The sequence below is a fragment of the Notothenia coriiceps genome, unplaced genomic scaffold, assembly GCF_000735185.1.
Source record: "Notothenia coriiceps isolate Sejong01 unplaced genomic scaffold, NC01 NC01_scaffold00006104, whole genome shotgun sequence".
NCBI classification, from domain to species: Eukaryota; Metazoa; Chordata; class Actinopteri; order Perciformes; family Nototheniidae; genus Notothenia; species Notothenia coriiceps.
This window is the reverse complement of record NW_011338805.1, coordinates 82,850-108,543: the sequence shown is the minus strand read 5'-3', so window position 1 is coordinate 108,543 and position 25,694 is coordinate 82,850. Positions and strand designations below refer to the sequence as shown.

At 43.6% G+C, this 25,694-nt stretch overlaps 1 protein-coding gene across 4 annotated transcripts; it reads left to right on the top strand.

Annotated features, from left to right (window-relative positions):
• Window positions 1-1,605: 1,605 nt before the first annotated feature.
• On the top strand, window positions 1,606-25,694 carry kat6b (K(lysine) acetyltransferase 6B). 4 transcript variants are annotated; one of them, XM_010768847.1, is made up of 17 exons: window positions 1,606-1,845; window positions 3,925-4,781; window positions 9,226-9,334; window positions 10,910-11,025; window positions 11,244-11,325; window positions 11,826-11,955; window positions 12,853-13,808; window positions 14,919-15,040; window positions 15,710-15,822; window positions 15,935-16,076; window positions 16,224-16,385; window positions 17,152-17,245; window positions 18,765-18,996; window positions 19,240-19,399; window positions 19,821-20,087; window positions 21,421-21,754; window positions 21,849-25,694. In XM_010768847.1, exons 2-17 carry the CDS (start codon window positions 4,164-4,166, stop codon window positions 24,674-24,676), a joined length of 6,465 nt encoding a protein of 2,154 aa, XP_010767149.1. In that variant the 5' UTR covers window positions 1,606-1,845; window positions 3,925-4,163; the 3' UTR covers window positions 24,677-25,694. The 4 variants fall into 4 exon arrangements, with proteins under 4 accessions (XP_010767149.1, XP_010767150.1, XP_010767148.1 ...); XM_010768848.1 differs by lacking the exon at window positions 1,606-1,845 and adding an exon at window positions 3,023-3,359; XM_010768846.1 differs by lacking the exon at window positions 1,606-1,845 and adding an exon at window positions 3,058-3,183.

Below are 25,694 nucleotides of genomic sequence, written 5' to 3'. Positions count from 1 at the left end.
AAGGTTTCACACAGATGCGCTTTGAAAAGGACCACATTTCTGATTGGGCAAGATCACACTCCATGGCAGCTGGTTCATTTGCTTCTCAAGATGACAGATGGCAAAACACAAACACAAAAAGAGGGAGCCATGATCAAGTAATGAGAATGCCTGCCACAATAAGGAAGCTACGACACATACTTTTCACTTTCCCTGGTAAACTTTTGCTCAATGAATGCAGAAGGTTAAAAAAATTACATAAAATATGTGCACTTCATTTACATTCAACAATACTATACTATCAGTTTGTATGCTAATGAGCTCAAGGCAATTTAAAAATGTTTAATGCCAATTTTATCGTGTAGCAGAATTACACAAAATCAAATTTCAACTACTGTTTGCGATAATTATGCTGTTAACAACTGTGACAAGCGAGAGCGACAACTTGACTTTGTGATATTTGCTAACAAAAATGAGTTCACGACCAGATTTTTTTTTTTTTTTCTGCGAAACAGAACCGGGGCCCTGGCCAGTGTTTTGCCCCGCAGATGGGCAGCAGTGTTTGTGAACACCAGTGTGGCAGTTGGCAGGGATTGAGGAGGGGGGATGGGCAGATTGCAATGGCACATGCTCCAATTCAAATTATCCCTGGACCCATGCAGCAGTGGAGGACCTGCTGGGGCCCAGGGTGGCATTCATTAAAACCAGACACAGGCAGGTTCGGTCAGCGCTGCCATCATGACACCAGCCCTAAACGCAAATTGGAAAGCCCTTTCATTCACATTTCACCTGGTTTAACACCATTTTACAGCTGTGCATCTATGGAAAACATGTTATTGGTATATGTTAACCTGAATTTAGTGGTTAATTAAATTTTAATGAATGTCAAGACTGAACAGCACTCATGTAAAAAGTGTTATAGGGGGAAATATATCAATGTCTTCAAGGTATAGGAAGAGCAATGGATGAAGAAGCAACATGACGAGACTTAAATGGATGCAAATTTCACATCAAATGTGTCATTTTTAACAAGGGGTTAAATGTTTTCTTTTGAAAGCTGCCTGAACAGTACAGTATGAGTTTATCCTCTGATGGGGAGGTACCAATTATCTCTCTAATTACATCTGTATTACTGCATGACAAATGTGCTTTCTGGCATTTCTAATGCTGCCAAAGAGTTATTGAATGAGTGAGGGGAGTAAAAATCTAAATGCTGAACATGTAATGATCTACATTATTGCTAACAACTATTGCTCTTCCTTGGGCATTGAGGAAGTTAATTAGCAGATGATGTGGTATGTGCATGATAGCCTTCACTGCCCTGGGTCCTATTGGCCGGTGCAAAACAGTTAACATTAAAATAAAAAATGTGTTTATGTTATAGTCACATTTGATCTTCTATCAACAGCACATCAGTTGAAGTTTAAAATGCCCATAGGGAATACATGTTAATAAGGGTGTTATGACATAAAAGTGTTATGTAGCCTGCTGAGACTAATCCAGCAGAAATATGAAGTGTAAAAATGTTCCTCCTGGCTCATCACTGGACATGTTGATGGAGGGGGGGAGTGAAATTGACAATATCATTGTAGGAGCGCACTAAAGGGGCGACGGTCCGCTCCACTACACTGAAGTAGGGATGTCTACAGTGGAAGAAGAAGGGGGAGGGTACCACTTTGTCACAGGCTGCTATGTAGATTAACCTTTCAATTAGTTGTTATCAGGTCCTCTCCATGTCTCGATGCAAGCTTTCCAGCCTTCGTTTCAAGAGATCAAATCCCACCAAATCGCTCGGATATGTCGCTGCACATGTATCCTTCGACGATAATGAAGAGGAGTATCCGAGGGGGGGAAAAACTTGAAGAGGTAAACTACCAGCAAATATTTACGGTAGACTGTGCCCTCGTTCTTTTTTTTCTTCTTTCATACTAGTTATATGTTCATCCTTGCATGTAACTTAAGTGTCAATTTGTTGTGCCTTGTCGCCCACGGTGGAGGCAGATTAGATCGGTTTGCGTAACATCTTCAAAACGGTGTGAAAAATCCAAGGAGGCTGTGTATCATTTCCTAATAAAATATGGAAAACGAGAGCGGAGCTGAAGCTGAGAAATGGGAGCTAAAGAAACTAGCGATACATAATTGAGAAGCAGTGATGAAGGAGCTACTCTCCCGGCAGTCGTGTTAACTTGTATTCCCCCCTGAACATCTTGTTTCCCTCCAGGGCTCACTATTTTCCCTCATTGGAGATATTTGATAGTTAATGGTGATAAAGAGGTCATGCCATCATTGCACAGCGCAGCACACAGGACGTTTATTATTTCGCTGGCAGACGTGGAGGGAGCTACTTTTTAGCTTAACGGAAGGTTTATTTATCGCCGCCTATTTAACGTCACACAGTTTAAATGTTAAATATCTGGAGAATGACGGCTCCTCTCGGGGAAATAATGAAAAGGGAGGAAGATAAAGAGGGGGGAAAGGCAATAGCTTAGACACATTTAGTCTGCAGGAGTCTTGCAAATGCTATCCGGAATTTATTTATTTAAAATAAAATGTGTTCCACTTTAAATCAACCATAGAGACTTTGCGGGTTTTATGCAAACACAGGATAGATTTAACAAACAGCCAATTAAAGTCTAAAATGTTCCAAATCACTTTCAAGTACGTGTAACCAACTGTTTCAAGGAGGAATCTAAGTAAAGGTGGGCTGGCGTTAAACGCTTTGCAAATGAGGTTTAATATTTAACTAATTTAATCGTTAATCGCCAGTTTACGCTTGTTAGAGTTTATTTATGACTTAATAATGTCCTGTCGCCGCTGTTAGAGCTATAAGTTGAGATATTATGAGTGTTGGAGGTAAATGATATCAATTCATCACTGTAGGCACCTTAAGAGGCGGGTCAATTGAGTGAAGTGACAGATCATACAGCCAGTGCGGTGCCTCTCTGAGTGAGCTCATACATAAAGATTGACATGTGCTTTATCAAACCAGAAATCGGATCTTGTCTTTACAGCCAATATTGAAGTTGCTAGGGAGGGCACATTAGTGTAGGTAAGGTTTAATGAGACTCCATTGGATTGTAATCAGCGTCATGTCGGATTCATGTAAACTACAACATTGTAACAAAATGGCGACTGTTTAGGTGACATCAGTAATGCTGGCAATATTGTCATTTATCAGCTCAACTCAGCGGAACACAACTCTAGGTTTGTTACATAGTTATTACGGGTTTCTTCTTTCGGTAAACGGCTCGGTGGTTATTTGCAGACGTGCATCAAATGTCTTGCGGCAGCTGTCAGGAAGTGAGCATTGATTATACATCTGTCATTAGAGCTCGCGCTGATCGGTTTCTCGTCGCGGACGTCGAGCTGTCAAAAGTCGCGTGCGTACAAGTAATGGTTAAACTTAATCTATGGTTTTATTTTTAGTGTTTATGTTGTGTGTTATTAGACTGAGAAATGTTACGGTGACATTTTGGGAAATGACGTGCTGCAGGAATAAATGTGAACTTGTTTTTTTTTTTTGTCGAGAGGGATTCTTGAAACGAAAATGTTTATATTACGAGGAGACTGTTTATACTTTTACAGAAGTCGGTAGAAGTTTATAGCTACTTGTCACGGTGGTAAAACTTACAATTTTTATAAAAATAGCCTCTTTTGAAATGGACATCTGGCTTGGTGTGTGGATTATGGTGCCAGACTATGGATTAAGTCACAGGAATGTCTTCAGCAACCATGACAGCTCGTACATCTGTTTTTATGCATCTGTTTCTTTTATGTTGACACATTTTAAACGTCCTGCATTCCTATGGTTTACCCTTTATACTCAATATGCTAAAAAGTAGTTAATACATTTTGAATAACAACAAATAACCTGCCATTATAGGAGATGTTGTAGACCGATTTACACATGTATTTGACCATTTGTTTTTCTCTTTTTCCTTCTAGATTTGATCTGGGATTAAAGAAATAAAGCTCCAGGTCAGCTGCTGACTACCACTGTGGAATTTACTCGTGCCAACTTTTCCTCAAGACCTCTGTCAGATACCCAGGATTGAGAAGACATGTGGACCCTGTCGTGGAACTTAACCTTTTAACCTTTTTAAGAATGTGGATGTACCCAGTGTTCAGCAGCAGAAAGGGGGAATCTTTATGGATCTCGTTTTTGTGCGTCTAATTGTTCAACCATGGTAAAACTTGCAAACCCTCTGTACACGGAGTGGATTCTTGAAGCAATACAGAAAATCAAAAGGCAAAAGCAGAGGCCTTCAGAGGAGAGAATTTGTCATGCGGTGGCCACATCGCATGGACTGGACAAGAAGACCGTCCTTGAGCAGTTGGAATTAAGTGTTCATGATGGCTCTATTCTCAAGGTTACAAATAAGGGAAGCGCTTCCTACAAGGACCCAGGAAATCCCGGGAGAGTAGGATCAATCCCACCTGCAAATGTGTCTGTGCCATCAAAGGAATCTATATGGAATTCAAGCGATCTCCGCCATATTGATTGGAATAAAATACTTAAGAGGGCCATCGAGGGTCTGGATGATACCCATGGCTCCTCACTTAAGAACATCGAGAGGTATCTGAGGAACCAGGATGACCTCTCCAACATTGTTGATAACCCTGCTTTCCGGCAGAGGTTACGACTGGCGGCCAAGAAGTCAGTTAACACCGGCAGGTTGTCAAAAAATGGCCCACGGTATAAGCTCAGCCATGGCAATGCGGAGGGAAGGGGCTCCAGGTGTCCAAGTGCTTCCCCCTTGGTCCTGTCGTCAGTGACACTCCTCCCTCATGAGCGAGACCAGGTACACACACCGTGGCCTCTTTCACCTCATGTTTATCCCCACATCACCCTGGAAGTTAGGTCTCATGCTGCTGTTAATAGAGGTGTATATCACGCGTTGCATCACAGTACGATATTATATCGATTCTTTGGACAACAACATGGTGTCACAAAGCCTGTCACAAAACAATATTGCTTCAACTCAGCTCATTATTTTATTATGTTTCCCAATCAACACAATTAGTTGCCTTTAAATCAACTCACATAAAGCAACTCAAATATGATTTCATCATGTTATTCCTAGGCTCTGCCAGAGATTTAAAACAACCGTTTTTTATTAAAAAGGATCAAAAGAGACCTCCTGTTTACCACGAAGTGCCTCACTTCTCATGTTTTAGTGCAAAAGATAAAAGATTTTGAGCAGTTAAGATTTTCAAAACAATGAAATATCTTATAGAAGATATGATCTATTATGTAAGTGTTAATATGTTAATGTCCTTTGATTTCCTTCAGAATAAGGAAATATCTTATAGCAGATATGTGTTGATGTTGCATCGATGATATTGGAGCATTGATCATTGATTCAATACATATTGAAAGATGCAACTATTTCTTTATCCCTAGCTGCTACCCTTAAACGGTACAAAAATAGATAAATGTCTTCCAAACTATTCTTGTCATTAATGTGTTATTGATCTCAACCGTCTTACCCATCTCTAACATGTAGTAAAGCTTTATTTTCCGATAACTACAGCCTTTTTCTGCAACATAATACTCGGATTTCCATGAGGCAATTACCCACAAGGAAGTTTGAAGGCTTGGGCCACCACTGAGCGGCATTTGCTTGATAGGAATTTGATGATTGTGGTTTTCTAGCTTGGCAGGTCAGAAACTACGCCATCTAGAGTGCGTCCCTCTGGGCCTGTGTTGTTGCTGTTGGTCTCCATAATATGAGAGCTGGGATAATCAGAAAGTCATGCTGACAGTGTGTGGTAGGCAGTCTGCTGTAGGCTTCCCACAGGTTATGTAACTCTACCCTAATGACCTTAAGGGATGTGGCTAGCTGTCTTGTGAGTCGCAAAGCATTAGTAAACAGATTTTATTGGTGATTTTACAAGAGCATGAACATAAACTAGTTATCACAAATACTGCTAAAATATGGCAGCCGAAGAATGTGGTACAGTAGAACCGAATATTTTCAGGCTGCATGCAGCTGTTATGACCTTTGTGCTAACAGAGATGCCCCAGAGAGGAAATAAAACCATATAAACAAACTTCCAGGTTGCATTGTTTCCGCTGCTTTTGGCACCTCAGGGGAGGTTTATAGTTTGCAGAGATTGTACTGGTGCTCAGCTATAAAAAAAAACACTGTAGACAATAGTCTGTAAAATAACACTATTCCTTTAATTGCAAGTGCAGTAGAGTGTTTAATGGAAATTGGTTTTATTGTTGGACTTAAAGAGCAGTGTACAGTCATCTAGATACTTTGTTGTGAGAGCTTTTTGCAGATCGGGTGTCTAGATGAAGTGCGGTCTAATAGTTTATGCACAAGTTGTGGAGCTGAAGTGGCTAGCAGCATCGGGCTATAGAGCTGTCACCCTGCTCCCCAACAGTTTCACAGTGAATAATCAGGAAGCGACACCTTGATACTGCAGCCACAACTGTGACTGTGTCTGTGGTCAGGCCCAAAGTGAAACTGAGAACTGTTTAGAGACACAGTGTCCTGCGAAGGGTTCTCATAAGCGAGGAAGGCCTGCTGTTTTCCATTTGGAACATTTCAACCTATTGCTCCGAGCCTGATGACATCACCGAGCCCAGTCCAGGTTCACCGTTCACTTCAAAGGATGAGACATCTCTGCCTGTTCAGTTGGTGAAGCACAAGTGCGTGTGTTGAGAATAAGAGATACTTTGAGGTAAAAAAAAAAAAGAGCAGTCTTGGTTTAGAGTTTATTAGATTCTGAAGAGACTGGCAGGAACAAAGGCAAGGAATGAGGGTTTTTTTCTGCTGCGTTATGCAACCACTTGAGCTCTCTCTCTCTAGCAGCAGTTTTCTAATAGGACCCCACCCCCTCACTCAGGACAGCCTGCTCTTTTCAAGCAGCATCATTTCCTGTAATGTACTTCATTTAGAATCCCCAAGTAAATCATCAGCTTCTCTTCAGCTGTGTTTATTTCTCTACGTTCCCTTTTCTGTGACGTGCAGACTGCTGCTATTGGTTTGAATCACCAGGCCTTAGAATATTGTTGATGGAAATTAATTCTCCACTTCCTGGATTAGACTTCACAACTCAGTCAGCGGAGACTGTTATGAAGTGAAGACCTATTTATTTGAAAAACAACTTGCCAATCAGCTCTTAGCGTTTCATCAGCAGTATTCACAGGCTGCATATTAGTACTGATGTTATATTCATTTCAACTTCTTTACATTCATGTTCTTGCTTGTATCAATCATTTATGTTTGTAAACCAGAGTGGTTTACTGAGGGATTTCATTCTGATCATTCATGATGCACTTCTTTTACATTATAAATAATTCATAACTTTAAAGTTACCACAAACACCGAGGCCTTGTTTTCAATGCCTTTGGCTACATCTCCTAGCGGTGATAACATAGAATGGCTTGTGATCAAGGACAAAATGATAATCCGTCTCCGTTTATCTCCGCTCTGAGCAATGGGGATTTTAACTTTGATGAGCCCTACATTGGCAGACCTGTTGCAGTCCAGTTAGCAAAACAATAGGGTTATACTGTATGTAGGACTGCAGCTAACAAGTGTTTCCATTATGTTTCATTAGTTATTCATCTCTTCAATTAGTTTAGTTCGAACATGGTAAATATTGAGCAGCTTATTTTCAATGTACTTCTAATCAACCAAAAGACACGCATTTTGTAATTTATAGAAGAAGAAAGAAATTCCAGATTTGAGAACTGGAAGCAGAGAATGTTTGGCATTCAGCTCGATAAAAGACATAACGTTTAAACAATTCCGAAAATGGTTGCCAATAAACTTTTTGCCAACCACACCATTTTGGAATTAGTTCTGTGCATTAGGATGACACTTACAACAGGCTTTTAAAACAAGATTGTTTGCATTTGCAGTCCTTCCCAACTTATACCTGAGCATGTTTTGCCTTCCATAACATGACAATATCAAATCACTGTTTACTTCTAAGCCCGGTGTTAGAGGTGCATCCTAATCACACCGTAGTGTCAGTGTTTATACTTCCATATTCACAGCTGTCAGAGTTGTAGTGAGCCTTTAATGCCAGTGTCTGCCCACAAATATTGACCTTGCAGGTTGGAAAATAGAGTAATCATTGATGTGGCAATAAACCGCTTCCTCTCATCGCGGCGACTAATTGATACAACAGCCCGGAACAATGACCAAAATCCCCACTGTGTCCTCGCTGCATTTCCCAGTGGACTTCACGTGGATGCTGTGACGGGCCGAAAGCTCCTTGTCTTTGTTGACGGATGAGGAATAAAAGAAGAAGCAAGATCTCCCTTAATTGAACCGTAGGTCAGTGAGGGGGTCAGGACCAATCGAGATCTGGAGGTCACGGATTTCGTTGATGCTGATCTGCGTCATAGTAACCGGGAACTAATTATGGGCATCCCTAGAGTGCCCTTTAAAGCTCCAGTCAATTGACGAGGCCTTAGTGTGTAAACTGATGATGAGGCGCGTTATTTACGGTCACACCTTGAGTGTTCTTTTCCGTTAAGAACTTCCTCCCGTCGAGCTAAGCAGTTTGTTTGATGCTCCTCCAGAGACCAGCACGTACGATCTCATGTTTACAGGGACACCTTATGAAAGCAGATTTACGTCAGCGTGGGTTTAGCTTGCTCGTGATTTCCGCCACAGATTGTTTAAATGCTGACTGGTTTTATTGAAGAGATGACACTAAGTCCTCCTCAGTGTCCTCTGTGAAGTCAGCCTCCGAGTGATCAATGGGGAAATCCTCTTAAACCTCCAGCTCATATTTCACTTCTTCTCAACTTAACCGTAAGCCCTTAAATGAGTTTGTTCTGAGACTTGCAACATTTACTGTGGATCATGGCAGTAACAATGGGAGCATGTTTTATTATTGAGGTAATTTGATTACATGCTGGTTAATCCTTTCAGACTGGAGTGCACGCTCTAAGAATTGGATTAAGCCCTTAAACTATGATTACTAAGATCACTTAACCATTCGCATGTAATGGATAAAGGAGGTGGATGGATCTCAATATCTCTGAGGATGGGTTTCATTTTGGATTCACTACTTTGTTCATTCTCTGGGCTTTGTAGTTTGTAGTTTTGATCATTAAAGCACACACTGGTTTTATTGTTTTGCATTAACCGCTAATAAGGCTACGGTCTAACATCCTCACCAGATAACATTTGTGAAAACAAACAGGCTTTCATACACAGCCTGTGCCCGGCTCTGTTTTTTAAACAGTTTGTCTCTGTTTGTGTTCCCACCCAGCTCCGGGTTGACCCCATCCCAATATGCAGTTTCTGTCTTGGAACGAAAGAGTCAAATCGGGACAAGCGGCCAGAAGAGCTGCTGTCCTGTGCAGACTGTGGGAGCAGTGGTAAGTCAGCTTGATGTTCTCACAAGCCACACCATGCTGTAGTCTGTACACAGCGAGTAGCATGCTAGCAGAGGCTAACAGTAACACAGAGAGGAATAGTATTGGGCAATATGGTTCAAATCATTAGTGCGTTATTAAAGGAGTAGTCATTCAATACAATGTGTTTATGCTATTCATTAAATCAGACAAAACCCTTCAAATAAATCTTGCTAGTTTTTAACTTGAATTTGGAATAAGTCATTTGGACCAGAATATTTTCACATTTCGTCAAGTTCTATAGTTGTAATGTAAAAAAGCTTAGCAATCCAAATTGTTGTTAAGTCTCAATCTCTACATGTTTAGCAGCCATTCCATTCCAGTTTCAAATGTTGTCAGTAGTTATAGAATAAAATAAAAAATGTTCATTTCACTCAAACACATACCTATAAATAGTAACAGCAGAGAACCTGATAATGCTGCAGTTGTCTCTTAATCATTTCCAGATCTGTATTTATATATATATTGCATGTTTTGTTATTGCCATAGAGTTATAGTATGAAATCGTTGGTTTTCAGCTGGCCAAATGTTTATTCAACTAATAGAAATTCCCTTAGTACCTGCAATATGTTAATACAATCTGATATATCAGAGCTACTTTGTTATAGAGCTTGTAAAAAAAAACGTGTGATTGTTGACACATTTTCTTTAATCCGATTATTATCATATCTCCCGACCCTGGGAGCAGTAGCACTCGGTTAGGCAGATGTTACATTCTTGCTCCATATTTTTTACTTCCCTTTAAGGGATTTATTAGAAAAACAATGTTCAAATTGAGTGGCTGAAGAGATCCAAATTGCTTGCAACCCTCAGTGGGCTCAAGAAGGGCAGATGCTCTATAAGTGGCCATTAGAATCTGAAATCACCCGAGTCATTTTCGCTCAATTCAGATTCTTCTTATAGAGCGCAGGGGATCAGAGATCAACCCTTTCCCCTCTGCAGATTGGTGACATTTCCTTTACTGTTCCGTTTTTTTTCCCAGGCAAAATTGTTAAACCCCCATCAAATTACTACCTCTGCCAAGGAGTCATTTCTGTTTTTTCACAATTATTTTAAATGCCGTAAGGAATTGTTCTCCTGGTGACATTTTTATAGCTCATATTTGACTAAGTAGCGTCGAGGTGGTTTTCATTAACCGCTCTTGGTGTACACAAATTGTGCTCTCACTGTAAAACAGCTATTTTACAACCATGAGAGGGAGCGGGGCGAGGGAGACGGCAGGCTTTTACATGACTTTCATGGATCGGCTTCCATTAGAATGAGTGCTGCTACTGTTTCTGCCTCATTAAGATCAAATTATCTGTAATTAGCGGCTCAGATGTTTGATCATACTGTTTTTAGACCTAACTTGTGGCAGGGGAAAGGAAGTGTGGCGAACATACAGGCCCAGCATTGTTTTTAATGATGTAATGTGTTAATGTTTAACCTTGCTGAGTGAGTAAATGGAAAGCCTTGTCTCTAGCTCTGTGACACAGTCAATACTGGTATGGAACAATAAAAGAAGTGTGTGCTAATATGCATTTTCTATTGCTTCTGAAGGGCATCCATCATGTCTGAAGTTCTCCCCTGACCTAACCTCAAATGTGAAGAGATTACGATGGCAGTGTATTGAATGCAAAACCTGCAGCTCCTGTCGAATACAGGGGAAAAATGCTGTAAGTATAACGCTGCCTACATTTTAACACACACCATTATCTTGAAGGTAGATCCCATTTTGTGAGTCCCTGAGGATGTGTTGCTTTTCCCTCAGATTTGTAAAGCCTCTCTTATGCGCAATTGGGCTTATTTTTTCCAAAAGACTTTAAATGACAGGGGGGCTGTTACATGTATGCAACAGGGACATCCCTCACACGTGCCTGCTGTTCCCTTTCAGGATGAGATGCTATTCTGCGATTCATGTGATCGGGGCTTTCACATGGAATGCTGCGACCCGCCGCTTTCAAGAATGCCAAAAGGTGAGGTGTTTACACTGTCTGGCTCCTCTGTTTCCCTCTCTGCTGTCAATTCAAAGCCTTTTCTTCACACACGGCCGTTTGGGGCTGTCACTCACTACACAGAGAGGCAGCAATGGCTTATTAGAAGCTCTGCATGCCTATCAAATTATTCCAGCATCCTCAGGGAGATTCGCTATCTCTGGATTACAGTAGTGACCCTGCAGCGAGGCTTGTAATGACGGCGCACGTACTGTTGTAGGACATTTGGCAGGCAATTCATACAAGTCACATAGCTTTACTCAACACGTCGACACCAATTCTATTTCACTGGACACAGAATTGACCCAATGTTTTTCTTTACGGATTTTCGCTTTGTGCTGAGTAATTGATTGTCACTGGGAGCTGGCGGGATTCTCGCCAGCTCTCGGTATTAAAGGAAATGTTTCAAATGAATGTACTGTATGTCCTCTGAATTGATGAACCCACTCACACGGTACTCTTTGCGCTTGGACACCCTCCAGGAACCTGGGCCTGCCAAGTCTGCAGGCCGAAGGAGAATGGAAAGAAGCTGCTGCACAAGACAGCCGATCAGATCAAACGTCGATATGCAAAGCCAATCGGAAGGCCCAGAAATAAGCTCAAACAAAGAATGTGAGTGTGCAGTCGTATGAATATTAGCAGTATCATCTTGACTAAGGGAAATTCATTTTGGTTAATTGTTTTTTTTTTGTATTCTGAGATAATTGCTAAGATCCGGGAACATGGCTACTTTGTTCAAAACTAAATTAGGAACATGGTTTTGTGCATGTTTTAAAATCCGAGCAATTACTGTAATGAAAACTATGTATCACACCAGATAACGGTTGTGGTCAAAACTACTGAATAAGATCAAAGCTGTAATAAACCGGAATAATATTTTACAAGAAATAGGAACCGAGAGTAGCAAGCAATCAGGAAGTAAAAACAAAACAATTAGTTTTTCTCACTCATTTATACAAAAAATGTACTCCGGCACAAGTGAACTTCACAGAGTTTTTAGATTGATTTGTCCATTTTTTCCCAAAATCCCATATCACTAATGCAGAAATAAAGAAGGAATTCTAGAGATCTGATATATACTGCACATTTGTTGAATATGTACTCAGATCAGCAAATTGTAACAAAACTATCAAAAGTAAAACAACCTATTATTCAAGATGGATTCTTTTTTTAATATAAACGTTTAATGTTGGATCAATACAATGAATGCATGTGAGTAATGAGCACTTTAATGTTGTTAACTCCTAGAAAAACAACTTGATATATTGTTGGTGGGTTAGTTTATAACATTGCATGATATATTAAAGTTGATTACATGCTTTGTCTGTAAATCTGTTTTAATCTGCAAATTACTGTATACAGCAGATAAATGCAAAGGTGTAAAAAGTACAGCTGCATAAAAGGAAAATACAGGTACCTCAAAAGTGCATTACTTGAGTAAGCATACTTTGTTAAATTCCTCATCTGTCAACAAGACCTGACCTCCTCCAACCCCTCTTGTGTCCGCAGGTCTGTAACCAGTGGTGACGGCTCCATGGTAGCACTTGGAGGAAGGGGGTCACCTGGTAGGGGTCAAAAGATTACCGTCTGTTCCACACCTTCATCTGGTCATGCTGCATCTGTGAAGGACTCCAGAGACAGATTGGCTGTTGCAGACCCCCGTTGTGCGGTCGACGCCACCCAATTCACCACTTCCACCCCCACCACCTCTCCCCCCCTCACGCCCACCTCCACCCCAGCTACACTCACCGTTAACAAGAAAACCAAAGGGCTTATCGATGGGCTTTCCAAATTCTTTACCCCTTCCCCAGTGGGCCGTCGCTCGCGAGCCGTAGAGTCGCCCGACACGCAGTTAAGCTCTAGAGACGAGGGTCCGCCCCGACTGTCCATGCCACCAGAGCCGTTTGCCTTTGCTGCTGACGCATCTCAAAAGATAACCCCCTCTTCCTCTGCACTTCCTCACGCTCCCACGCTGCCGGGACTTAGCCCCCCCTCGCAGGTGTCCAGCAGCTCCACCTCTGCTAACTCGCCCCAAAGCTCCTCCAGCCAGTCTAGTGTTCCCTCCCTGAGTAGTCTCTGCAATAGCAGCCAACTTAAGGGACTATTTGACGGACTATCTCACATCTTTACTACTCAGGGACACTCGCGGAAAAAGAGACTACCTTGCTACGCCCCGCATAAGCGCATGCATCATAAGCAGGACTCCCCCCATGAACCCATAGCTGGGCCCCAGCGCCTTGGAAAGAACGAGCATAGTAAAAATAGGTTTCACTCCACGTCTGCCGGGCAGGGCCGACCCAGAGGACACCCATTTAAGATGGTCAGTCATTTCAAACGTAACCCCTTCCTTAAAAAGCACAGGACACTAGGCAGGCTGAGGTATAAAGTGAGCCCTCAGAAGGGAGCCCTCTCACCAGGAAAGGGAGACTTGACAGACGGAAGAATTAAGCCTGAGAATAATCATGGTAAGCAAGGCTTGAAAACTCCAGCCAAGACCTGCGTCTCCACACCTTTTTAAGCTTCTTCTTTATTTATTTTAAAGCTTGACACTCGCAGTTATGTTTTTTTTTCCAGACTAGAGCTAATCTTTTCTTTGAGAAGACACCCTCAACATCCTAACAGTCTACTAATCTTCTGCCTAATTTGAATTCTTTTAACCCAGTTTCGTTTGCGTTTTGACTTGGCTGCGGGGTTCACGTGGCTTCCATCCTCTCGCCCCGTTGGCTTTTGTCATAGTGCATGGCCCACTAACTCCCTCATTTTGCTCCTTGCTCTGTCCTTGACCCCTCTGCTGTAGTGCGCACATTGTGACCACTACCTAGTAGAGTCTATAGTCACATCAGCGCTCTTCTCATCCCACCCTCACTCTTGAAATCACTGTCTCCACTCAACCTCACTTCCAGCAGTCATTAGACACATACTACCCAGTGATTCACCCACCCAAGTTGACTGTGAGCTGACATGATGATTATAGCCAGAAGTGCAGTAACCCTTACATTTCACTGTCTCCAGGAGTGAAGTCACAGTTTAAAGACATAACACGTAGGAATAACAAATGGATATATATTTAACGCAGTTCTAAACAACACACTGCACAAACACCACTTACCCTGGCAGCACATTCCCATAAATATGTTAATGACACATCACGTCCACTTATAATGGCTTTTTGTTTTGGTGGTTATGTCATAGTGTTGATGTCTTTCATAAAATGACTGCCTGCTCTCCAACATCAGTTGCTTTTCATGTCGACACTCGCTCACTTCACTGCATCTGCTTCTTCATTCATGGGAAACTGTCTTGGTGGATGACTAAGCACATGAAAGCGGTTACGCAATTAGAGTGATTTAGTTTCACTTCATTACATTAGGGATTTTCATATAAACATGCAAAGATGATACATTATGAAATTCCTCAGAGACACGGCCTCAAACCGGCTCAGCAGCAGTACTCACAGTATAAAGCACATTTGCACAGAATGCATTTATGAGATTATTCAGCCACGGCTGCTTCAAACAGGACGGTGCTGATGTGCTATCGGATGTATTGATGTTGTGTTACTGTTCCTGAAACAGGCCACAACGGGGAGCTGCGTGTGAAGCAAGAGGCCCACGCCGACTTCGCTGCCATGTCCAGAGATCACGTGACGGAGGAGGACATCGAGGCGTTCATGCACGTCCAGGAAATCGCAATGCAGGTGGGAAAACTTGGAAAGGGACATCTTCATCTTCCACTGGAATTAGAGGCTTAATTGAGCACTTGGCAACTTTAAAAAAAAAAATGTTTACAATACAATAAAGGCTTTTAAATGACATCAAATGGGTTACATCTTATACACAGTTTACTGTATACATAGTTACAGATCTCACATATTTGACATATTGTTCAAAGTGTATGTAAATGAAAGTAAAGATCGATTATTGCAGTTTGTAAGGTTAACCTTTATCGATATATCTGTGTTTTTAAAGAGATATTCGTCCTGGGCCATAACTTAACAGAAAACCAACTTTTCTAAACATTAGGAAAAAACCAAATCCAACTGATAGACAATTTGCAATTTTTTAAGACCCAAACATTCGTTTTTTTTTTGACATTTTTGAGTGACAAGATATTGTATTATGTTCTTTTTCAACGAGTCCATAGTGTTAGTCGAGCTTCCCCTGAATAACATCCTAATCACCTTCACATACTGTATCTCCATGTTAGATTCTCCCTCCTGTTTCCATATAACGTGGACAGTTGAGTAGTCTTTGTTTGTAATGCTTTGCCAATACCACTTTTATGGACTGGTTATTAGAGACACTGTAAGATTGAATTATCTGGGTCACCACATTCATCCGTTTGTTTTTATTCAATCTTTTCACAGAGGTCTGGCTCTCTGATGAACACAGACTCCATGCGATGGCCTACCCTCATTGAATTTGGGAAGTATGAGATCCAAACCTGGTACTCGTCGCCTTACCCTCCTGAATATTCAAGGTAATGTTGCTTTTACTGCACACATAATGCCAGTTTCTTTGTTACTTGAGTTGCGATTTATTTCAATGCCTCTTGTGCTGAAATACAAACTGCAGCTCTTTCTTTTTTGCAGATTACAAAAGCTTTATCTGTGTGAGTTCTGTCTGAAGTACATGAGGAGCAAAAACATTCTCCAGAGACACACAAAGAAGTGTGGCTGGTTTCACCCTCCAGCCAATGAAATCTACAGAAAGGACGACCTTTCCGTATTTGAGGTCAGCTTCCCTTTAAAGCAATAAAGCAATAACTGTATGCTGCATGAGATTCCACTGAATGGGTTCTGGGAAGAGGAGGGGGGGAGGAGGGGGGGGAATGGGAACTGTTTGAACACTGTCCTCTTGGTCTTTTTATTCCGTGTTTAGGTTGATGGAAATGTCAGCAAACTATTCTGCCAAAACCTCTGCCTGTTAGCCAAGCTTTTCCTGGATCACAAGACCTTGTATTATGATGTGGAGCCTTTCCTGTTCTACATACTTACAAAGAATGATGAGCGAGGCTGTCATCTTGTGGGCTATTTCTCCAAGGTAAGAATTACAGAGTGATTATAGATGGGAAATGAAAGAACACCGCACATCGTTTTTTAAATGATGATACTGATACAGTTAGACGTTTCTGTAATTTGTCCAATTTTTGGAAACTGGGATTGAACGAGTTGATTAATTTAAAAGCCAAACATGCCATAAATTGAATTGTATTTGTTTTGCACGATATCGTACCAAAGCATTAAGAGTGCTTTGCAAAAAAAACAACACAAAGAAAAACTTTTACTTGCATATAAACAAAGACATCAATGCATACTTACATATAAACATATAAATACATACACAAATGCAAACAAACAAAGCAAGTCTAAAAGGAGCATGCAATACTTAAAGTGCATAAATACTGAATGCCTTTTCAGCAGACTGAAACTAAGTGTGAGGATTTCTGCTTTTGTGTGTTTTACAGCAATGTGTATTGACTACAGTGATGTACAAATATTAAAAAAGCTAAATGAAAATAAAGCTAAATATCATCACATTATCTGACATTAAACAATTGAATAATCGAATCATCAACAAATAATTGACAGATTAACTGACAAAAATTATCATTTGTTGTAGAATAAACTAATCTCTGTTTGTGTGTGAGCGCGTGTGATCTCTGTGTGTGTGATGTGTGATCTCTGTGTGTGTGATGTGTGTGTGTGTGTGTGTGTATTAGAGCTTTAGACAAGGACAATGGCAGGTGCAGTAAATTGCCAGCTTCAGCAGAGCTCTGACATACTTGATCTGTTTCTCCTTCCCTCAGGAAAAGCTTTGCCAGCAGAAGTACAATGTCTCCTGCATAATGATCATGCCTCAGTACCAAAGGCAAGGATTTGGAAGGTTCCTTATTGATTTCAGTAAGTTCCTTAATGCTTTTTTAGACCACTGAACTGCCTTGTTTGTTTCTTTCTCTTTGGTCTTTACAAATAATTTCAGATTAAGGGCTGTATTTGTCGCTCGTGGCAAGGTGCTGTTATTCGGTTAAGGCTTTGAAGTAGCCTAATCAAGAGCATTCATGTGCAACGCTAAAGCAATCACATAAGATTAGGAGTGAGAAACATAGCATTCCGGCTGCATACATTATCCCATTGGACAATAGTATTTCATCCAAGCCTGGAGAGCTTTTTCATCGAATTCTCTCTCGTGATGAGGTGAAGATACTGCTTCTTTTTTTTTTTAGTGCAGTAAATGCAGCACATACAATATTTAAAGCCTCGCGGTCCACTTTTTGAAAACAGTTGCTGCCTTAAGTGGATTTCTGTGTTCAGGCTGGCAGGTTTTTTCCCATCATTATAGGCGTTTTATTGTTTTGAAGAGTTGTCTCTATGCCGAGTTTGTGTGTGATGAAGAAAAGGAGCGAGAGCGGGGAGGGGCGGGGCGGTAATGGAGCATTTGATTTCCTGTTCACTTTGGGAGCCATTGAGAGACGAGATGCAAGAGGATCTGTGATATTGAGAGTGTGCTGATAACAAAGACGGGGATTAAGGGAGATTGAACACAGCTGAGTTCTGAGCTCTTTGAAGGCTTTATTGGAAAATGTAGCTTTGGAGCTGGAAGTTGTTTCGATTAAGATGTTCTGTTATATTGGATTGTATTAGAGGAACACTTTGTCTCAGGTAGAGTGGTGCATTAGTGGATGTCTGTGTGAAATGCTCCCTTTCAAATCATAACTCAAAGGTCTCAGAGCAGATTTCTTTTGTTTTGGTTTATTAATGTTAATATACTCACAAAGCAATACAAAATCAAATATGACTTTTTTCAATTAATTAATTTGAATATCACTAAGTGTTTGTTATCACAGGCTCCTCTTCTTAGCTTTAGTAATGGATATTGTCATGATTACTGGAATATTATGTGTTGACTGTTTGGTGATTAGATTTGCTTGTTTGGTTCTCGGTAGTGGGTGCACATTAAAACGCATTAATTAATTTCATGCCGCTCATAATGGATGACCCTTGACAGGGCCGCTATAAAACTAATTACAGACAGATACATATTTGTATTAGTTTTTTTTTTTTCTTGTTCATTATCTCCCCTAAGTGCAGTCTCTTGTGAGCAATGACATCCAGCTGCTTCTCTGTTTCGCTCTGTCGCTTTGTTTCCTCTTTACTCCCCTCTTTCAACCTCCTTTGTTGCCCTTGCCAGCATGTATCATAGCTTCTGACAGAGGTGGAAGGAGAGGAAAACTGATTGCCTCGCCTCCCTTTATACTGTTTGAAGGTGAAATCCCAACCAGGGTTCGGTGTCACATCGTTACATGAATGTGTTATCCATAAGGGAGGGGGTGTGAGGTTTGAATTGCAATCCAAAATAACCCAGCAGCAGCCTCTGGCTTGACTAAAGCATTTTGTTTTTGTTTGAATCTTGTCTTTTTAGGTTACCTTCTCACCAGGCGCGAAGGACAAGCCGGCTCCCCGGAGAAACCGCTGTCAGATCTGGGTCGCTTATCCTACCTGGCATATTGGAAAAGTGTCATACTGGGGTATCTTTATAAGCATCCAGATAAACACATCAGTGTGAAAGGAATAAGCAGGGCCACTGGGATGTGTCCGCACGACATCGCCGCTACTCTCCAGCAGCTCGGCATGATTGACAGACAGGATGGCAGGTCAGTCTCCTTCAGCCTCCGCTTCTCCTCGCTGTCTGACTTATCCAGGCCAGCGGGTATTTTTAACAGCATATCCATTAATGCAGCCCAATATTGACATAAGTAAGTCAGGTTAAGCACCCCCGAGGACACGGAGCACCTGCTGTCCCAAAGAGCTCGTCTTTGTGCTCGCTTTCAACCACACACCACCTCCTGTCTTCCCCTTCTGTTTGTTGACATGGGCTTTTTCCCCCTGCGACCTAGGATCGTGTTGATCAGAAGAGAGCGATTGATCCAGAGGCACACGGAGACCATGAGGGCGAGCCGGCGAGGGAACGAGGTGGACCCCGACGCCCTGCGGTGGACGCCTTCGACCAATATCAACGCCGTGCTGTCTGAGGAGGAGAGGGAGGCAGAGATGGATGTGAGCCCCATCGTTCATTTAGCAGACACTAGTTATTTGTTTACTCTCGCCTGCTCTGCTGTTTGTTTGATTAACTGGAGAGTTCAAATAGAGGCCGTTAATGGGGAAAGCATTATCACCGTCAGCAGGCATCTAATGTTGTGCAAAATTGCCCGAAATCAGTTCACTCCATAATTGATAGTGCTGAATATTCCATGAAATGCAATCTTTCCACGGTTGCTTAAACGGAGACGTTTCCTCCATGACGGGCACACAGCCAATCGGGACGCTGCTCTTATTATCAGGAGGGAACCTGCGGTGATTCATTTGTCATGATGTTAATTCCAATCTCTTGTTTTCCCATTAGCATCATTGCTCAGATGTTGGAGCTGTGCGTGCGCCTCTTCCCAGAGATAATGCGTCTTGTCTGTTTAATTACCAGGCGGAGCGGCTGAAGGAGCAGGCCAGTTGCTGGGAGAAGGAGGAGAGGGGGGGTTTCATGATGACTCACGGCAGCAGGCCACCTCTCACCAAGGTCCACTGCAAGGTTCCCTTCAGGACCTACGAACGCCGGCCCACGCTGTCCTGGACCCGGCGCATCCAGCAGTCACAGGAAGTGAGCGATGACGAAGCCGATGACGACGATGACTCGGACGTCTCGCCACCCATCCTCACTAAAGCCCATGCCATGCTGGCTGCCAAGAGAAAGGTGACTTTTATTGTTTGTTGATGTGAATCATGCCTCTTGAAAGTCAGAGCAGGGGTGTCCAAACTACGGCCCGGGGGCCAAATGCGGCCCGTGGGCTATTTTGAATCGGCCCTCTGCTAATTAAAAAAGTATAATCAAATATGGCCCATAAATGAAACTTGTACTTGTCTTATGTTGTACTTCTTTAATATATATGACACAGTATTCATGTCCATTTTCCAAATTAATTCAGTCAACCAAAGTAGAAAACATTTTCTAACAAATAAGTTGATAAGAAAAAAGCCCAATCATTTATTTACATAACACGCCTGAAATATACCCTATAAATATTTCCTCTTATTATAACAAAATATTGCAAACAAAACAAATTAAACCCCATGGAGAGCTGTGATGAAGGCTTTTTTTTTTTCAAGCATAATTGACCTACATTTGATTGATTTTGCTAACTTATAACTGAACTTATGAAGGCCATATACCTCTAGGGAGTGGCCCAGCCCTTCCTATGTTTTTCCGTATGTGGCCCTCGGAGACAAAAGGAGGGGATTATCTCATTGATTGTCTGGAGTTTTAGTCTAGGACAAAGTGGAGTTGAATGTATATCATTAGATATGTTCCTTCATTAGAGACCATGTTGTGTACTCTGGTGAGAAGGAAAGGTTTTATAAATATTCATGAATTCAGTGGAGTGTTCAGTGGCTTCCTCCTGTCATCTGCAGCCTCCCTGCGTGCCTGCAGCTGTAGATAATAGATTGTGTTTTCACTGCCGGTGTCGAGACTGCAGGCTAACCCTTGTACTATTGTCAATGGTCATGGTTAATTTACTGCCCTCCTCTGTGCTTCTTACATCTGTTCTGTCTATATGGCACTGCCCTCTTGTGCTGGAGATAATATTACAGCGGGCCTCATGATGCAAGGGAGACCTTTTTCAACCAAAACACTATGGAAACCAGAAGAGAACGACACAGGCTGTTGGAGTTCATTAAGTGCATTAGTTACAGTATTGATTTCACATTCTTCTCTCGGAGAGGAAAGCGGTCGAGTCGTAAGCTGCCGCTGGGAAACAACTGGAGAATGTAAAATATAGACTGTGGCTTCTGCTTACTCTGAACCTCTCAGCTGTGGTTTTCCACACCAGGCTGCTTTGCTTAAACCTTTAGTCTCACAGTGTGCTTTCAACATTTTTATATTTGGCTCAACAGTCTGAATGAATTTCTGCTACACAATCAGAGAGGTCATAGACCTAGTGCCCTTGTGTTCAGTCTTTACAAAACTCCTCTACTCTGATGGAGCTTTTATTCTGTTTTCATCGGTTCCTCTTTTATTTGTTTTGCAGAGATCCATTGTGCTCAAAAAGAGAGGGCGTAAAAGAAAGAGAATAAACAGCAGCGTGACAACAGAAACCATCTCTGAGAGGACAGAGGTGCTGAACGAACCGTTCGACAACTCCGACGACGATGAGCGTCCGATGCCCCTGCTGGAGCGCACCTGCAGAGTGGGCGAGATGGAGGAAGAAGAAGAGGATGAAGAGGAGGATGAAGACGATGAAGAGGAGGAGGAGGAGGAGGAACAGGAGGACAAGATACCAATTACACCAATGAAACGCCGGAGAGGTCGCCCGAGGCTGGAGAAAAATGCACGAAGAGACAATCTTGAACACTGGAATGAAGGTATTGACATCTCATGAATGTAGTTTTATAGCAGACTGTTTTGCTCTTGCAGCTTCATTAAAGTGTTTGATATTCTTTTCTTTTCAACCTGTAGGAGCTGACATCCTCTATAAGAGACCCAGCAGACCCCGTCCAGTGAAACGGAAGAAGGGCTGGCCGAAAGGAGTGAAACGCGGCCCTCCTAAGTGGAGACTTAAGAACGAGCGGAAGATGGGCTTCAAGCTGAACCTCTACACCCCCCCTGAAACGCCGATGGAGGCAGAGCAGCACCATATCCACACTGAAGAGGCCAAAGAGGAGCCAGACGAGGATGTGGTCAGCGCAGACGAGGGCAGGACGGCAGGCAGAGGCTCGGCCAGTCCAGATGTTACGATGGAGCGGCTCCTCTCCGAGCCCCCGAGCCCTGCTGACCACGGCTCTCAGAAGTCGAGCTCCCCCGAAGGATCGCCTGTCGCTTCTCTTGCGTGCTCACCCTGCGCCTCGCCCGCCGCCTTGTCCCCTACGCCTGAGGACAGAGCAGACTCCCCAGAACCACCTGAGGACGACCAGCAGGAGAGTGACCCCGGGCAGGACTCCCCATCAAAAGAGGTGGAACACAGAACATTGGAGCCTTCACTGGAGAACGCCAACGCAGAGGAGGATGAGGAGGACGAGCAGAGAACTGGGATGGAGGATCAGGATGCTGATGATGAGGACGACAGCCACAGCAAGCAGGCAGAACCTGAGAGCAGCAAAGCAGAGTTTGAAAGAGAGACTTTGAAAGAAACACCTGAGTGCACATCGCCTTTTTTAGATCAAAAAGAAGACAACGACTCTGAGCTGAGTCAGCAGGTTTCTACAGTACCTCGTAGTGAAGAGGAGCAAGCTACAGCTGCTGAGAGCATCCAGGAGGCGATGACAGAAGAGACAATAGCAACACCAGCGCCTGAAGCAGTAGCAGTCGCTTCAGTCGCAGCTGCAGACTCTGATAACCCTGTGGAGTCTGAGTCAGAGGAAGAGAGCACGTCCAGTCCCTGTCCCGATCGGCCCCCTCCTCAGCCCACAGAGAGGCCGGCGCTCAGCCCCGTGCTGCGACAGGACCCCCCCATCTGCACCGAGATTGACTCAGAGACGGCTCAAGCTGTTCAGTCCCTGACGCAGGAGACAGAGAGGGAGAATGTGTTCCAGGGCTGTGTGGAGAGCCAGGAGCGCTGCAGGCCCCTGCAGACCTACACCCACGTGGCACAAAGCCCCCAGCTCACCTCGCTGGATGACTGCCCCCAGTCAGACCACAGCAGCCCCCTCTCCTCTGCCCAATCCCATCCCAGCCAGTCGGTACGCTCCGTCAACAGCCCGGCGGTGTCCATCCTGGAGAGCGGCTACACTCAGATCAGCCCGGACCACAGCGCCATCTCTGTGCCGTCGCTGCACAACATGGAGACCAGCCCCATGATGGACGTGCCGTCGGTGTCGGACCACTCGCAGCAGGTGGTGGACAGCGGCTTCAGCGATCTGGGCAGCATCGAGAGCACCACGGAGAACTACGAGAACCCCAGCAGCTACGACTCCACCATGGGGGGCAGCATCTGCGGGGCGGGCCCCTCCCAGAACAGCTGCTCCTACGGCAGCATCCCCCCCAGCGGCCTGGCCCAGAGCAGCTGCGCCGTGAGCCAGCAAATGGCTGCGGTCAACCCCGGCAGCTGCGGCATGATTCAGCAGAACAGCCTGAGCTCGCCGCCGCACTGCAACGTGAAGTCGCCGCAGGGCTGCGTGGTGGTGGAGCGGCCCCCCAGCAACAGCCAACACAGCCAACACAGCCAACACAGTCAACACAGCCAGCGCAGCCAACACAGCTCCCACAGCAGGCAAGGCCCCCACAATCAACACAGCCAACACAATCAGCTCGGTCCACACAATCAGCTTAGCCAGCACAGTCAACACAATCCCCACAACCAGCATAGTCACCACCACAATCACCACCTGCAGCACAATCAGCTCAGCCAGCACAATCAGCACGCGCAGCACAGCCTTCACAATCAACACAGTCAGCACAGCCAGCAGCAGCCCATGGCGCAGTGTGCCATCCCCACCAACTTCACCACCACCATGCAGCTGGCCGACATCCCCGAATCCGGAAACCCCAATTTCACCCTCTACGAGCGGATCAACCACCAGGGGGAGTACGGGGGCGGTCACTACTCCCAGTCGTCCGGCCTCAGCCTGGCCAAGCTGCAGCAGTTCACCAACACCTTCATCGAGCACCCCCACTCGCTGCCTTTCAACCACTCGGCCTCACACCCCATCACATCGTATGCAAACACCACGTCGCAGCACTCCAGCCTGGTGTCCCTGTCCCAGACCCCACATCGAGTCCCCAACCCCCAGGTGCAGGCCACCATGACCCCGCCCCCGAACCTCAGCAGCCCGCCGCCCATGATGCTGCAGCGCAATATGGGCATCCCCCCCTCGCAGAGGATCCAGCCCCAAATGGCCTCCAAGAGTCACATCTCGGCACGCTCCAAGTCCGCCCCGCTGTCCCACCACCAGCAGCAGCAGATGTACGCGCGACCCCCCCAGAGCGTGGCCATGCAGGCACCCTCCAGGACGCTGGCCGCCATGCCGCGTATGAACATGAGCGTGAACATCATGCCGGCGCCGGGCTACAACGTCAACTCCATGAACATGCCCTCGCTCAACGCCATGAACAGTTACGGCATGAGCCAGCCCATGATGAACAGCAGCTACCATGGCAACCATGCCTATATGAACCAGTCACCCCAGTACTCTATGCAGATGGGCATGATGGGAACACAGCCATACCCCCAGCAGCCCATGCAGGCTCCACCACATGGCAACATGGTGTACACTCCAGCTGGTCACCATAGTTACATGAACACAGGCATGCCCAAGCAGTCGCTGAAAGGGCCTTTCATCAGGCGGTAACTCTCCGCTGGCCCTCCTCGCGTGCATTTTGCTGTTCAGAGATGCACTGATTTGGCCTTTTTCTTTTTTTTGTGTCTTTTTTTTTATCGTTTATGACTTAAAAACCAGCAGCAGCACTTGGAAAGAATGCAAAAAATGTCGTCAATGAGTAACCCTTGAAGCTAATGTTAAAAAAAAGTATTTTTGTTTCTCCAGATGGGAAGCCTTACATCATTACGATGAGAATATATTTAATTAGTGTTAGTGTCTCTGATGTGTCTTTAGAGCAGGCGGTTCAGAGCTCAGCGGTAGAGATTTCATCAGTGGTCTTGCAGTCGTGTAGCAGCCTCAAATGAAGCCATTTAATGTGCCTGCTACAAGTGGAGTTAGTGGCTGTTTGAACCTGTTCAGTGTACCTGTCTAACAGTGCTGACAATTAGTTTGTACTATACTCATGCCTTTGTATATTTAAATTATTGTACTTATTTTGTAAAGTGACAACTAGCATGCTTCAGTCTCTGTTAGTGACAGTGCATTGAGTAGTACTGTACAAGTGTTGTGCTTAATAGCAAGCCATTTGAAAGATATCTGGCCTTTATTAGGTTTCCCTCCACAGGGATAAGATGAAACTATATTTTGTTAATTCTAATAATGTAAAAAAAATGTAAACTTAGTCCTGTTTTCTGTTCGGTTTGAGAGGTTTTATTGCTATGTATGTATAATTCTGAAGTCTTTTGTAACAGATCTCCTTGAGGCAGCTTTCTGTTTAATAAAGCAGACTGATTTCTGTCAAAAATAACAAAGCATATCTCAGTGTTTGTACCCTGAACTATTCTAAAACATTTCAAAATGTCCAGAAGTGTGGCAGGATTTAAAAGAACTAAATTATTATAACGATGGATAACAATAAAGAAAATATAAATGTAGTCCAAAGTTGATATTTTACATAATGCCTTTTAAAGCTACGTTTTCATTCCATCTGTAGATTTGTTTTCTATCTTTATAAAATGTTGGATTTATATTTTACCGAAGTGTAGAA

Bases quoted from the DNA above. Each gene is read 5' to 3' on its own strand.
- kat6b (XM_010768847.1), top strand. From the start codon at position 4,164: ATGGTAAAACTTGCAAACCCTCTGTACACGGAGTGGATTCTTGAAGCA. The intron at 11,956-12,852 runs GTGAGTGTGCAG...TTGTGTCCGCAG, and splicing joins AATAAGCTCAAACAAAGAAT to GTCTGTAACCAGTGGTGACG. The intron at 18,997-19,239 runs GTCAGTCTCCTT...CCTGCGACCTAG, and splicing joins ATTGACAGACAGGATGGCAG to GATCGTGTTGATCAGAAGAG.